The sequence below is a fragment of the Callorhinchus milii genome, unplaced genomic scaffold (genome assembly GCF_018977255.1).
Source record: "Callorhinchus milii isolate IMCB2004 unplaced genomic scaffold, IMCB_Cmil_1.0 Scaffold2, whole genome shotgun sequence".
Classification (NCBI taxonomy): domain Eukaryota; kingdom Metazoa; phylum Chordata; class Chondrichthyes; order Chimaeriformes; family Callorhinchidae; genus Callorhinchus; species Callorhinchus milii.
In genome coordinates, this window is record NW_024704743.1 from 5,250,032 (window position 1) to 5,264,457 (window position 14,426).

General features: G+C 46.3%; 1 protein-coding gene across 1 annotated transcript in view; it reads left to right on the forward strand.

The window, feature by feature from the left end:
• zc3h3 (zinc finger CCCH-type containing 3) overlaps window positions 1-14,426 on the forward strand; it is a 70,382-nt gene that overhangs the window by 40,367 nt on the left and 15,589 nt on the right. Inside the window, exons 5-9 of the mRNA XM_007901182.2 lie at window positions 305-489; window positions 6,182-6,266; window positions 7,089-7,247; window positions 7,813-7,882; window positions 12,441-12,572. Coding sequence (XP_007899373.1) covers window positions 305-489; window positions 6,182-6,266; window positions 7,089-7,247; window positions 7,813-7,882; window positions 12,441-12,572 — 631 coding nt within the window. The remainder of the gene's footprint in view (window positions 1-304; window positions 490-6,181; window positions 6,267-7,088; window positions 7,248-7,812; window positions 7,883-12,440; window positions 12,573-14,426) is intronic.

Consider the following 14,426-nt stretch of genomic DNA (forward strand, 5'->3'; position numbering starts at 1 on the left):
TCTTCTCTTCTCCCCTCTACTCTCCTACTCCCCTCTCCTCTCCCTCCCCTTTTTCTCTCCTCTCCGCTCTCCCCTCTCCTCCACTCATCCCCTCCTTTCTGTTCCCCTCCTCTTCCCTCCCCTCTCCCCTGTCCACTCCTCCCATCCCCTCCCTCCCCTCTTTCCTCCCCTTTCTCCTCTCCCTTCCCGTCACTCCATTCCACTCACTCCTCCCATCCCCTCCCTCCACTCTCTCCAATCCTACAATCCCCTCTCCTCTCCACTCTCCTCTCCTTTCTCCCCTTCCCTCTCCATTCCTCGCCAGGTCGCAACTCCTAACCCGAGCACGACTCTTCAGCAACTCCAGGCTTCTTCAGCAGCAATGGAAAAGCAAAGGCATTCGCTGTATCGGTGGGGTGCTGTACCGAGTGTCTGCCAACAAGCTGTCCAAAAGCCCCGGCCTTGCCAGCAAACTCGCCCTCGGGGGCACGAGGACTCCCACACCATCAGGTAGGAGAGCTGAGTGTAAAGGGGGATTTACCCCCCCCTCATCCCACCCTCCCCCTCTCCCCCATCCCGCCCTCCCCCCCCCCTCGGCTTTGTTGGGTCTCTCCCTCTGAGGATGTGGAATCATCATGCCTATAATAATAATAGTAATAATTTGATATAGCACCTAATCACGTCTTCGAGACATCTCAAAGCACTTCACAGAATATGCTGTAAAGTGAATTGACTGTATATTTTGGGGCTAAATGTTAATGGCAAAATGCCTATGGCTCTAAGTACTCTGCCCAAGTGATCCATCTTCACTTGGCAGCCTAGTGGGGCATCGGCTGGGCTCTCGAGATGATAATAATAATAATAATCCTTGCATTTGATATAACGCCTTATAACGTTCGAAGGATGTCTCAAAGCACTTCGCAGGATTTACTTTGAAATGGAGTGACTGTATTTGTATGCAAGCATGGCAGCACAATTGTGCATAGCAGTGTCCCACATTGAATAGTGCCTTTTGATCTCTAACATCCACCTGAACAGGCAGACGAGACCTCAATTTAACATCTCATCTGAAGGAACGCACCTAACAATGCTGACAAGCACCGAGCTGGGCTGACACACTAAATTTTGTGAGATGCCTCCTGATGTGAGAAAGGCACAATATCAAATGGGGAAATTATTATCTCCGCATTTGATATTCTACCTGACCTGCTGAGTGTTCCCAGCGACTTCTGTTTTTGTTGCAGTGATTATTATTGCCATTGTTTGTGATGTCCTCTGTGATTTGCTTTTATGTGCAAGAAAGAATTGATTACATTTGTATAGAGCATTCCAAGTCAGGAGGACGTCCCAAGGCGCTGGACAGTCAGGGATCCGCACCCGAGCTGGGGGTTGGGATCAGGAGGAGTATAAGTCCACTTACCAATTATTTTCATTATGTAAAGACAGTTTTAAAGATTTAAAGTCAGCTCAACCCTTAACCTTCTCAGCTGTAAGAGAGTATAACCCCGGTTTACCCATCCCCTCATCACAGTTACCTCCCTTCATCCCAGGTAATAATGTACAGTGATTAGTTGCTGGACACACTCCGAGGGCAGGGTGGAAGTTTGGGCATTCAGTACAAGCAGTGCACTTCCTTGCTTTTATATTCCAGAGTTTATTGTAAAGAGTAGCAGCCCATTAGATATTTTGATTGCCTTCTGGATCCACAAGCTAGCATTTAACAATTTATATATTTGTTCCCTAAATACCTTTGTGCCATTTTTATCATTCCCCCAGTGCTTTGAAATGATATGCCAGGTGTAATTATATGATATGTACTGAGTCACTTTCTAACTAGTGCAACTGTTCATTTTGTAAATGGGTCTGAGCTGCTAGGCATTGTGAGCCCATGTAACACGATGATCACTGCGGAGCTCAGGGATGTGTGTCTGGAGAGAAAGTGAGAGAGAGAGAAAAAGGGGGCATTAAGCATTGCACAGCTCAGGGATGTAGTTAAACATTGAGGAGCTGAGGGATGTGCGGAGAGAGTGAGAGAGTTAAACACTGCGGTGCTCAGGGATGTGGAGACAGAGAGAGAAAGTTAAACACTGCAGTGCTCAGGGATGTGTGGAGACAGAGAGAGAGAATTAAACATTGAGGAGCTGAGGGATGTGTGAAGAGAGAGAGAGAGTTAAACACGGTGCAGCTCAGGGATGTGCGGAGAGAGAGTTAAACACTGCAGAGCTCAGGGAGCTAGCTCACTGTGATAGTCTAAGAGTGACGTCAGTAGTATTTTTAAATGAAATGATTGTGCTGAAGTAAGTTGTGGAAATACAAGAATAAAGGAGAGAGTTCTGGAGCTCTGAGAGCTAGGAATCTGTTCACCCATTACTATCACTTCTTCAAAAGGTTCTCTCACTTTTGAATTGTGCTAAAGGTAGACGTAAGTCTTTCTATTGCTCATAAGGCCGGCAGCTGCAATACTCAGGTGAAGCCTGGGAAGATGAGCAGTGTTAACATATCAGCCCAAACTTTACCTCTGCGCCTACTGCAACCTCACAAGCACCTTCCTCTGTCCCTCAACACACAATTTGAGAATCACAAACATTAAGAAGAACATAAGAGTTTGCTAGGTGAAAGAAGACCATCTAGTTCACCATCCTGGCATTGCTTGACATGTCGTGTCCCAAACTATATAATGTATCCAAGTTATTATTTTCTCGCCGAAATCTATCTAATTTGTTCTTGAAACAAACAATATTTTCTGGTTCCACTGTCTCCCTAGGGAGCCTGTTCCATACATTTACATTCGCTCACTGAAGTAGTGTTTCCTCAGATTTGTTCTGAATTTACCCGCCTTCAATCGCAGGCCGTGTCCTCTGGTTCTACTGTTTCAGTACAAGATAAAACAGCTTATCATGGTCTACATTATCTATTCCCTTCAGAATCTTAAAGACTGTAATCATATCGCCCCTCAACCTTCTCTTCTCCAGAGTGAATATGCCCAGTTTATCTAATTGCTCCTCATAATCCAGTCCTTCCATCCCCTCAATCATTTTGGTTGCTCTCCTCTGTATCCTCTCAATCGCTGCAATATAGTTCTTATATGAAAGAAGAGTAGGTTAAAGAATATCTTCCCATGAGATGGTATGATGTGGAATTCTAGGTCACAAACCATAGAAAAGTTGATAAATTAATATAAAAGGGAATTAGAATAGTGTGGCAACTTGGCTCGCTTGGTCGCACTCGACTCCGTATCAGAAGGTTGTTTTGCCCGCAAAATACACAGTCAATCCACTTTATAATATATTCGGTGAAGCTATTTGAGACGTGATAATGCAAGGATTATTATTGTGGGTGCAAACCACACATTCTGACTGTGAGTCCATAGTGTCTGTTCTGACTCTCAAGCAGTGCAGCGCATGAATTCCAGCTACTGACCCTTTGACCACATCATCGCACCTTCGATCATCTTTCCCCCTTCCCTTACCATCTCTTGTCTTTGCCTTACTTGCCAAGGCATTCTTTTCCCCTAAATCATTGTTCCTCTGTATTGGATGACTCAGAGCGTTGGCTTGACTGGTCAAATGGCCTGTTGTCTTTGTTGACTCCATTAATCTGTCTGTACTGTTTGCTGTGTGAGCGGTGCAGGCTTGATGCGTCGAATGGCTCCTTCTGCACTGCAGACTTCTGTGTTATGGTCCTGTGACACACCACTCATGAACTGGACATAGGTCCAGCCTCTCCACTCGTTGAGCCTGCTCAGCTCTCAGCCTGCGCTATGTCCTGCCTGTGTGTGTGTGTGTGTGTGTATGTGTATGTGTGTGTGTAACACGTTGCAGTTGGTCCACCTCTGCCAGTAATGACAGGTTTGGACAGATGGCAGCCAGGTTGACAACGACAGAATCAGTGATGCCTCCAGTCAACCAAGCGGGTGTTCCTCAGCAATCAAATCCTCCTCCTTCAATCTGCAGCCGGAATCCACTGTCAGTTTCTGTGATGGCTTCCTCCCCTTTGTTTGTCTGTTCCAGTCTCTGCTCTGTGGGCTGTGTAAAATCTCTCTCAACAGTGGGATTGCAATCGCTGAGCTGAGTGGGTGGGAGGAGCGTGTCAGGACAAGTGAGCTTTAGTGCTAATACCTGTCCCTCTCACTCGCGTGCACTGAATGCCTGGGGTTTCAGCCATGTGCAAACGGCTGCGTGTTTGTCCTCTTACCGCAGCTCTCAGTCGCTTGTTGCTCTCTTCGCTTCCTGTATTTCAATGATTGAAACTATTATAATAATAATAATCCTTGCATTTGATATAGCGCCTTATCATGTCTTCAAGACATCTCAAAGTACTTCACAGTACATACTGTAATTGCGACTATACGTGGGCAAAACGTGGCAGTCAATTGCGTACAGTAGTGTCCCACAAACAGTCATGGATTGAGTGACCAAATTATTCTTATTTTTTTTGTCAGGATTATTACCCCAGAAAGCGATCCGCCAATCCATTAACAAGCAGGTTCCTACTTACTGTTAGATAAACAGGCGTTTCATACGTTTTTATAGCACTTGAAAAATTGCAACGTCTTAAAATGCTTCCTAGTAATTGTTGTGATGGAATGACTTTTTTGTAGGCAAATAAGTGGCCATTTTGCTAACAACAAGACAGAAAGCACTGTGGGGAACTCCTGCCTTTTCTTTTCAATTACTGCCATGGCATCTTTAACATCCACTGTGAATCAGGCAGCCGGGCCTCAATTTAACGTCTCACTCAAACGATGCCACCTCCAACAATGCATTTCTACCCTGATAACTGTGCTGGCGTCAGCCTGGACTGTGACTCAAGTCCCAACAAAGAGCTTGAACTCACAGTATTCTGATTTAGCGGGCAGAGTGCTACAACTGAGTCCAGATTACACTTAAGATCCACGTTCTCAGCTCATGAGATAAGAACATAAGAATTTGCTAGGCGAAAGAAGACCAAGGTTCATCTAGTTCACTTTCCATCATCCTGGCAGTCGCTTGACTGTCGTGTTCCAAACTATATACCAGTTAGCCAGATATTATTTTCTAGCAGAAATCTATCTAACTTGGTCTTGAAACAAACAACATTTTCTGCTTCCACTGTCTCCCTAGGGAGCCTGTTTCATATGTTTATTACATTCTCACTGAAGTAGTGTTTTCGCAGATTTGTTCTGAATTTACTTGCCCCTCAATCGCAGGCCATGTCCTCTGGTTCTACTGTTCAGTACAAGATAAAACAGCTTATCATGGTCTACATTATCTATTCCCTTCAGAATCTTAAAGACTGTAATCATATCGCCCCTCAACCTTCTCCTCTCCAGAGTGAATATGCCCAGTTTATCTAATCACTGCTCATAATCCAGTCCCTCCATCCCCTCAATCATTTTGGTTGCTCTCCTCTGTATCCTCTCAATCGCTGCAATATAGTTTTTATATGAAAGAAGAGGAGGTAAAGAATATCTTCCCATAAGGTGATATAATGTTGAATTCTATGTCACAAACCATAGAAAAGTCGATAAATTATTATAAAAGGGAATTAGAATAGTGTGGCAACTTGGCTCGCTTGGTCGCACTCGATTCCGTATCAGAAGGTTGTTTTGCCCGCAAAATACACAGTCAATCCACTTTATAATATATTTGGTGAAGCTCTTTGAGACGTGATGAGGCGCTATATCAAGACCATAATCATATGCCCCTCAACCTTCTCTTCTTCAGTGTGAACAAGCCCAGTTTATGAGCTCATAAAGTTCATGAGCTGCTCGAGCCTGATGTTGCACTAAACTGCGATCACTAGTCGCTGAGCAGTTGAAGCCAGAAACACACTTCACCCCCCCCACTGACGTTTTGTTTGTGTGTGTCTCCTAACAGTGAGGACCCAGGCTGTGTGTGTGTGTGTGTGTGTGTCTCCTGGCAATGAGCTCCCAGGCCGTTTATGTGTGACGATGTCTTCTGGCAGTGAGGCTGATTCCCGTGTGTGTGGGTATCCTGGCAGTGAGGTTCCAGGCTGATTCTCTCTGTTTGTGTATACGTCTCCTGGCAGTGGTTTAGGCACTCCGAAATGCCATCCTGGGTGAAGGGTGCTATATAAGTGCATGTTGTTGTTGAAGTCCCAGGCTGATTCTGAGTGCGTGTGTGTGCATCTGTGTGTGTTTCTCCTGGCAGTGAGTATGCAGGCTGACTCTGTGTGCGTGTGTGTGTGTTTCTCCTGACAGGTAGCTCCCAGGCTGATCCTGATGGTGCTGACTGTTACTTCCCCAGCAGCCTGGCCAGGCCGCTGACACCTCGCTACATCGCCAGGTCAGTAACGCTCCTCCCTCGGCCTTCGGTTCAGGAATGTTCTGAAAGTGTGCCTTTTCCCACAATGCCTCCCCTCCTGAAAGCAGTTTGACCGCATGTCCTCATGGCCTGAGTGACCAGATACCTTTCCCCATGTGTGAGCCATGGGACCTGGTCACACCCAAGCTCTGAACCTTTCCCGCCAGCCCACCTGTCGCCATGCTACTCTGTGGATAGCAGTCCGGTGTGGAAACCCTTACTGTTTATTTTCCCCTTTCCCCAACTCAGTGGCCAATTGTAGCCCAAACCACTGGCTGGCCATCGAGCACTCACCACAGAGCAGAGTCTGGGTGCGTGACCTGATCGGGGCTGCGCTGGGACGTGCCTTTACCAGCTTATGTCCTACAGGAGGGCAGAGTTTGGCACAAGACTGGGAGCTGAGGAACTGTCCACTCAAAGTGGCCCTGTGCGCTGCAGATCTTTCACAAACATCTCCAGCCAGGCTTCTGCCTCTAACCCCGTGATGAAGAGGTGCGCAGTCCAGCACCCCAGAGGTGCTCACTGACCCTCACCTCTCACCTGTATGATATTTTATGATTGAGGTCAGGAGCTCACTGGGGAGGGAGGAGTTAGTGATTTTCTTGCATGTAGTTCTGGATCTCATACTCTGGAGTCTCTAAAGGAATATAGTACAATACAATTAAATGTATACAGGCCTCTCATGTCAGGATGATGTCCTGAAGTGCTAACAATGCTGGCCCGAGCAGGGGAAAGCTGAGCGAAAGTGCTGTCAAAAGAGAGTAGGTTAAATGTTCATTTTAATTTTACAATATGTACCCACAGCCGTGCCGTCCAGCGCAGCCTGGCCATAATCCGACAGGCCAAGCAGAGGAGATCCAAAAAGAAGGAGTACTGTATGTACTACAACCGCTTTGGGAAATGTAATCGCGGAGAGAAGTGTCCCTACATCCACGACCCTGAGAAGGTAGCTGTGTGCACAAGGTACGGTCGAGCCCACTGCTCAGTGTGACCTGTTTGTTGTTGGGACGGAACGTTACTGTCAATTAGGCAAACTTCCGAATGGCGCATGTCATGCTTCTTCACCAGATGGTGGCCACAAAATAGTTTTAAAACTGAAAAATGAAAAAGCGGTCGGGCCTTCAGCCTCTTTGCCCCCACCCTTTGGAACTCCATTCCACAGCACTCGAGTTTCTCCTGGTGTTCTGGCCAGCAATCTTCTAGAATCAGGACCCTGAATTTAAAGCTGTTTCTGGGACGTTACTGTGTCAAAATAGCTCCTGTGTTTGTCTAGAGTACACTATCACTACACACATGATAAAGTGCTTTGAGATATTTGACATAAGCAGCTATAAAAATAAAAATGCACGTTCCTTTTTAAGAGCCAATAAAGCTTCCTGTAAAGGGACTTGAGATCTTGTGAAGTTCTTTGAGATGCTTTGAAGATGTGATCAGGCCTGATTTCAAATGTATGTATTATTATATAACAGTGTCTCAGTGTCTCCTCCTCACGCAGCCCATGACTAACACTTTGGCTTCTCTCCGCCAGGTTCCTGCGGGGCACGTGTAAGCAGACAGACGGAACCTGCCCCTTCTCCCACAAAGTCTCGAAAGACAAGGTGAGCTGTTTCTCTTTGTGAGAGGATGTTCCTTTCGACGGGGCTGAATCCTTACTTTGCTGAGATTGGGCTCCCCCACCTCCCGTAAAAATAATTTGGTCAACCAATCCACGAGGATATCAAATGCAAGAATTATTATTATTATAGACCATGCTGCATTATTTTATTTTTTTAAATGATGTTCTCTCCTGTAGTGATCCTCTATCACCGTTCCTATAGTGTGTGATTTAGCTCTATCACTGTCCCCTATTGACCTAACAGGATAGAATGGTGATGCTTTGCTTTTGTGATTTCTTCAGTCTCACTGTCTCACGTGGAGTCCTGTGGTTTAGTGGTTAGAGCACTCGCAAGCAAGAGGACCCGGGTTTGATTCCCGGCAAGGCGAAATGTTAGGCAAGTTTCCTTACTCCACACGCCTCTGTTTATCTAGCAGTAAGTAGGAACACGGTTGTTAGTTGATTGGCGGATCTCTAACAGGAAGGAGAGGGAGGGAGGGACAGAGTGTAACGGGGGTAGTAAGGGAATAGACAGATTGTACTCGAACCCCTGGAGTGAAGATTCCATGAGGATCTTGTTTCTCACTTGACTTTTAACTCATTTACCAGGAGACAGAATTGTGGCCAATGAACTGCTTCAAAGGACATGAGGAGCTTTGGGCTCAGGTTGTGGCCACGTGTTAACAAGATCATGTAACCATATAACACCTAGAATCCTGGTCAGCGACAATCCCGATCCACGGGGCATTTACCTCACCGCTGTATGTGCAGCTTGTGTATAAAGTGACTGCTGCATTTGCCTCCAAAAAGACAGTTACTCCACATGCCCCGGAATGAGTTGGGGTGTCCTGTAGCTCAGTAGTTAGAGCACTCGCCTCTCAAGCGAGAGGACATGGGTTCGATTTCCAGGCAGGAAGAAGCGTTACGCAAGTTTCCTTACTTCACACACCTCTGTTTACCTCGCAGTATATATATATCAAATGCAAGGATTATTATTATTACATAGTACCGTATCACTTCTTTGAGATGTTCCAAAGCGCTTCACAGAATACACAGTACCATAAAGTGAATTGACTGTGTATTTTGTGGGGGAAACCTCCCTTTTAATTCCTTTTGCGATGATCGTTCAATGATCCGTGTAAAGACTGATAATTCTAAATGGCAGCTAGGTACATAGACAAGCCTAGTCTCCAGCTGTGTACAGAATTCAGAGATTCAGACAGTGAGTTGAGGAGCTGCAAATGTGGCTGGGTGTGCTTGCTTTGCAGGTTAATGCAGGCAGAGCCATGGTCCACCGCTGCTACGCTGTGTATCCTTGGTTGTGAAGAATCAGCACTTTCCCCTGTAATAGAGCTTGAAAATTCAGTTGTGTGCAGTTTAGGACCTTGTGTTGTGTTCAGCTTCATTAGTCTTCACATCGGATTCCCTTGTATAAACGCTATATAATGGGGAGGGATGCCTCAGTGCTCATTGTACGTGCAGGCAGTTTCCTCACATTTGGTATGGAGGTGCACTGGGGTGTAACGCAGGTTAATTGAAATAACAGTTAGGTTGCATCTTAATTCTAGGAAATTCCGTACAGGCTTCAAGCTGTTATCTATAAGAGGAGGTGCTTTCTTGTCTACTTTTGCTAATCAAAAAGATGCATTTATTTAGCACCTTTCACATAGGATGTATGTCTCCGAGCACTTCACAGAGCTGATGGGGGTAGCTAGCAGGGAGGAGAGAAAGGAGAATTTAAAGGGTGTCGATCAAATGAACAGTCAAAAGACAACAGTTTGTACCAGTATTTGATAGAGGAGAGAAAACAAAGAGATTTTGAGGAAGAATGCCATAGAGCTGGGGGCACCGATGGTCGGGGGAAAAAGGTAGTGAGCAACAAGTTGTAATGTCCACTTGAACAGTTTAACATGTCATCGAAAGGGCAGCACCTCCAGCACTCCCCCAGCATTGCACTGGAGTATCAGCCTCTCAAGAGATCAAAATTTCTCACATGGGGCCTGAACCCATAACCTCCTGCCTCAGAGTGCTGCCAACTGAGCCATGCCAGAACCTGCAATCAACAACAACAACTTGCGTTTATATAGCGCCCTTCACACGGGGTAGCGTCTTGGAGCGCTTGACAGTAACAGAGTCTGACATTGAGCCGGGGCAGAGGGAGGGGGGAATGTGACCGTAAGCACGATCAAATAGGAAGGTCTTTAGGCAGGATTGAGGGAGAGAGTTCCAGAGTTTTGGGGCGTAGTGGCTGGAAGCACGGTTGCCAATGGTGCAGCGGAGGGGACGAGGGACTAACCCATGAAAGGCGCTATACAAACCCCCCTTCAACTAACCCCCCCTCAACTACGGGACGTGGTGCAGGCCAGAGCCCACTGAGCGGAGAAGCGGACAGATTGATATAGGGTTAGTAGGTCACAGAGGTAGAAAGGAGCAAGGCCATGGAGGGCTTGAGACAGCGCTGCGTTGTTGTGTCAGCCCAGCTTGGGAGCTCAGGTTCTGAGGTGAGACTTGAAGCCACAGCCTGTGACACAGAGGAGAGAGTGTTACACAATGTCAGCGAGTCTCCAAGCAGGGTCCTCACCAGCTGCTTTCTGAAGGTCAAGTGCAATATCCACCGACCTGCCCTCCTTCACCGACTTCATTATATCCCCAAAGAATTGCACTCAGTTAGTTGGACACGACCTGTCTTTCTCAGATGTCGACTAGCTTGGATTTATTGCCTTTCCTCACTGAATGGTCTAGAGTTCTTCCTTTATAATAGACTCGGCTATTTTTCCATTACAAATATCAGGGGAAACGGCCTGTAATTGCCAAGCTCATTCTCTGATCAACCTTTGAGATTGGAATCCCATTTACTAACATTCAGTCCTCTGGTGCCACAAAGCACCTGCCACTGCATTCCCCAGTCATTGCTTTACTGTGATCAGGCTCCTTGCACACCTTTAAATTCTCCTGTTACTTATTGGCCATTTACTCCACAACCACCCCCAAGGAACCAGCTCAGAAATCTCAGGATCTAAGACCGATGGAGTTCTGTAGTGTAGTGGTTAGCGCGCTCGCCTCACAAGTGAGAGGGCCCGGTTTGATTCCCGGATGGGGTGAAACCTTAGGCAAGTTTCCTTACTCCACACACACACTACTATGTTTACCTCGCAGTAAGTAGTCGATTGGTGGGTTGCGTTCCGGGGGTAATAATCCCTCAAAAAAATTGTTCACTCAATCCACGACTGTTTGTGGGACACTGCTGTGCACAGTTGGCTACCGCGTTTTGCCCAAGAAATACACAGTCACTCCATTTTACAATATATTCTGTGAAGTGCTTTGAGACACCTCAACAAGGTCATAAGCTCTATATCATATGCAATTACCATTATTATTTATTAAAACCCGATTTAGACGTCAGCTAGCGGGATTGTTCCGTCACTCTGGGTTGTTTGTTTCACAAAAAGGCGTCAGGCTGTGTGTGATCACCAACCAGTAGTCAGGCTGTGATCCGGGAGTGAATGCCTGCCCTGGCACATTGCTCTGGGTGTCAGAGTGGAGTTGCTGTGAGTTGGTGGAGTTGCTATGACAGATTTCTGGTTCCTGATAGGAGTCCCTGTTTGGGCAGCTTATTAAGGGATCCTGTTGGAAATAACTACAAGTCACTCCTTTCCCCCTTCTTTCCTTTTCTATCTTCTACAGTGAAAGCTGTTGTGAAACAGGAATAGAAAATTAAGCGAATAACTGAATGCAGGTCACCCATTCTGCCTCTGATGTGCTTTGAATCTTCATTTATTTTTAATATAAAAAGGCTGTGAAAGCAGCACTGTTTCTTTTTAATATAACCTTTCATTGTATTTGGGAGGGAGTCTGTGTGATTGAGATGCCGGCAATGGCTTTCAGGGTACTCTCAGGCATTGGCACCTGATAATGCGTTCAGTAGGATGAGCGGATATGAAGTTGCATTAAAATCATCGGTGGCACAAAGTTAATGGTGAACCTCTGTGTACTAAGCCAGGGGCAGCAGCTCGAGAGGGGAATCACATTGCTGCTGGGCATCGGGTGCAGACAGGCTCAGACCCACACTGATCCCCTCTCATGGGTTCTTGCTGTGAAAGGTTCCCACATAAATAATGGTCAGTGGGGCGAGTGTGGGCTGCTTCAAAGCCTTCAAAGCCCTCCACGTCCTTGCTCCTTCCTACCTCTGTGACCCGTTGACCCCATATCAACCTCTCTGCTCAGAAGGCTCTGACCTGCTCCATGTCGCCCAGCCTATCCACCCCACCATCGGTGGTTGCAGCTTCAGCCTCTCTGACCCCACTCTTTGGAACTCCATCACACAATCCCTTCGCCTTGCTCTCCTTCCCTTGCCTCCTTCAAGACACGTATTGAGAACCTCTTCGACTGCGCTACGGTCACTCTCCTATCCCCACCGTCCCTGCCCTCTACCTCAATGGATCCAAATCCATGACTGCTCATCCTTGGGATGTCTTCCTGTCATGAAATGCACTATAGAAATGTAATTTGTTGTTCTGCGTGGAATTAGCTGAAAGTTCCTTTGTTCCCACTGATCTCTGCAGATGCCGGTCTGTTCCTACTTCCTGCGAGGGATCTGCAGCAACAGTAACTGCCCCTACAGTCACGTGTACGTGTCCAGGAAAGCTGCGGTCTGTCCCGACTTCCTCAAGGGCTACTGCCCATTAGGAGAAAAGGTGCGTTTCAATAATCCGTCGTTTTATTACCACAGTGATACCAGGTAACGTCAGTGTGCAGATGGGTAGACCGTTAAAGTCCCGGCTGGAGTGTTCCCAGCCACTTCTGTTTTTATTTCAGATTTCCAGCATCTGCAGTATTTTGCCTTTTGTTTAAGGTGGAGTTTTACAGATGAAGTTTAACATTGCAAACTGTGACATAGTGCCTGGCCTGGAAGAATAGTGGTTGGGAATGTGTTCTAGATTAGGAATCCCAGAGCCCAGACTGGGTGCAGACCAGTGACCTGATATTTGCAGCACGCCAGCAACAGGAAAATGTCATGAGCAGCACCATGATCTATCTATGGCGTTTAGCCACTTTACGGAGGGAGACAAATGATTCAGTGAACAGAAGGCTCTGCGGAAAACTCTCTGCCAGTTTGATTGCCCCCCAAAATTTACCTCAGTTGTCAGACAACTTCACAACAACATGTATTTAGATAGCTCCCCTCTCAGAGCCCCTCTCAGAGCCCCTCTCAGCGCTTTCACGACAGCATGAAAGGAAGGTTAATGTACAGTGAGTCTCAGTCTGAACCCTTCCCTACTGAAACTGAAGTAAAACAAGAATGGCTCATTACAACGAGCCTTTTTGCTATTTTCCTTGCAGTTTTTCTATTCCGAGCTACTATCCAATCTCCGGTGGCGTGGAAATCAAGTACTGACTAAATGGAAAACTTCTCAACCTAAGGCACGTACAGGCAAAGACCAAATTCCTCATCATGATCGATCTCCAGTAAGCAGTCCTTACGGACTCTATTAATGTTTCCAAAACTAAAGCCTTTACCAACATGCACCTGGCACTGCAGCTTCTCCATCAGTGGTGAATATCGTCCACTTCGTAAACCTTGGTAGTTGTCTATCAAAGAATAGGAACAGCCATGTGGAGATTCATCGTCACATTAATAGGATCTTTTGGCTGTCTTGAGAGCCGTGTCTTCAATGAAAAAGGACTGGATGCGTCGATGAAGATCGTGGTTTACAAGTCTAGTTCATTGCTCTATGGCTCTAGGTTCCTTACAGAAGGCGTCTTGAGTCTCTTGAGCATTTCTATCAATGTTCCTTATGCAAAATCCATCAGATTCACTGGGATGATGGTAAAACCAATGCATTTGTTCTCTCACAATCGGGGTGCAGAAGTACTAAAGCTCTGGTTATTAACCGGTTGGCTGGACTGATCATTGTGCCGAACAGATGACTCCAGACTCCCAAAACAGCAACTATAACCATTGTGACCCAGCTAGGATTGCTGAGGAGGAACAGAAACGTAGACCGAGGAAGGAGTGTCATGCTGCCGCGACCACACTGTCAACTGGGTCATCTCTCAGTGTCATTGTCAATGTCGCATCTGTGTAAAATCTGTCTCCACAGTTAAATGCCCACCAAAACCAGACCAATCCTAAACTCAATTTCCCTCCTTTTTAATTTTTTTTAAAAAACAAAGATGAGAAACAATCTTCCTGGATTATGGCGGGATTGGCTGTGGCTATAGTTAAGGAGAGATTGGCTATGGTTGTGGATTGGGAAACATGAGGAGGGGAGATGAGAGATCTAGGTATTCACATCCATCGATCATTAAAATCTTCTCAGGTGAAGAACGGAGTCAAATGGGCTAATGGGTTGTTGGCCTTCATCACAAGGAATCTAAAGTACAAGCTCCTTCTGCGGTTAGACACGGTCTTCTCGCACTTCGCTGTGGTTCAGGTTTAGACACTCATTCTTAGGAAGGATATACAGTCATGGTTCACCAGACTAATAACTGGGCTATAATAATCCTGTAGCTCAGTGGTTAGAGCACTCGCCTTGCAAGCGAGGCAC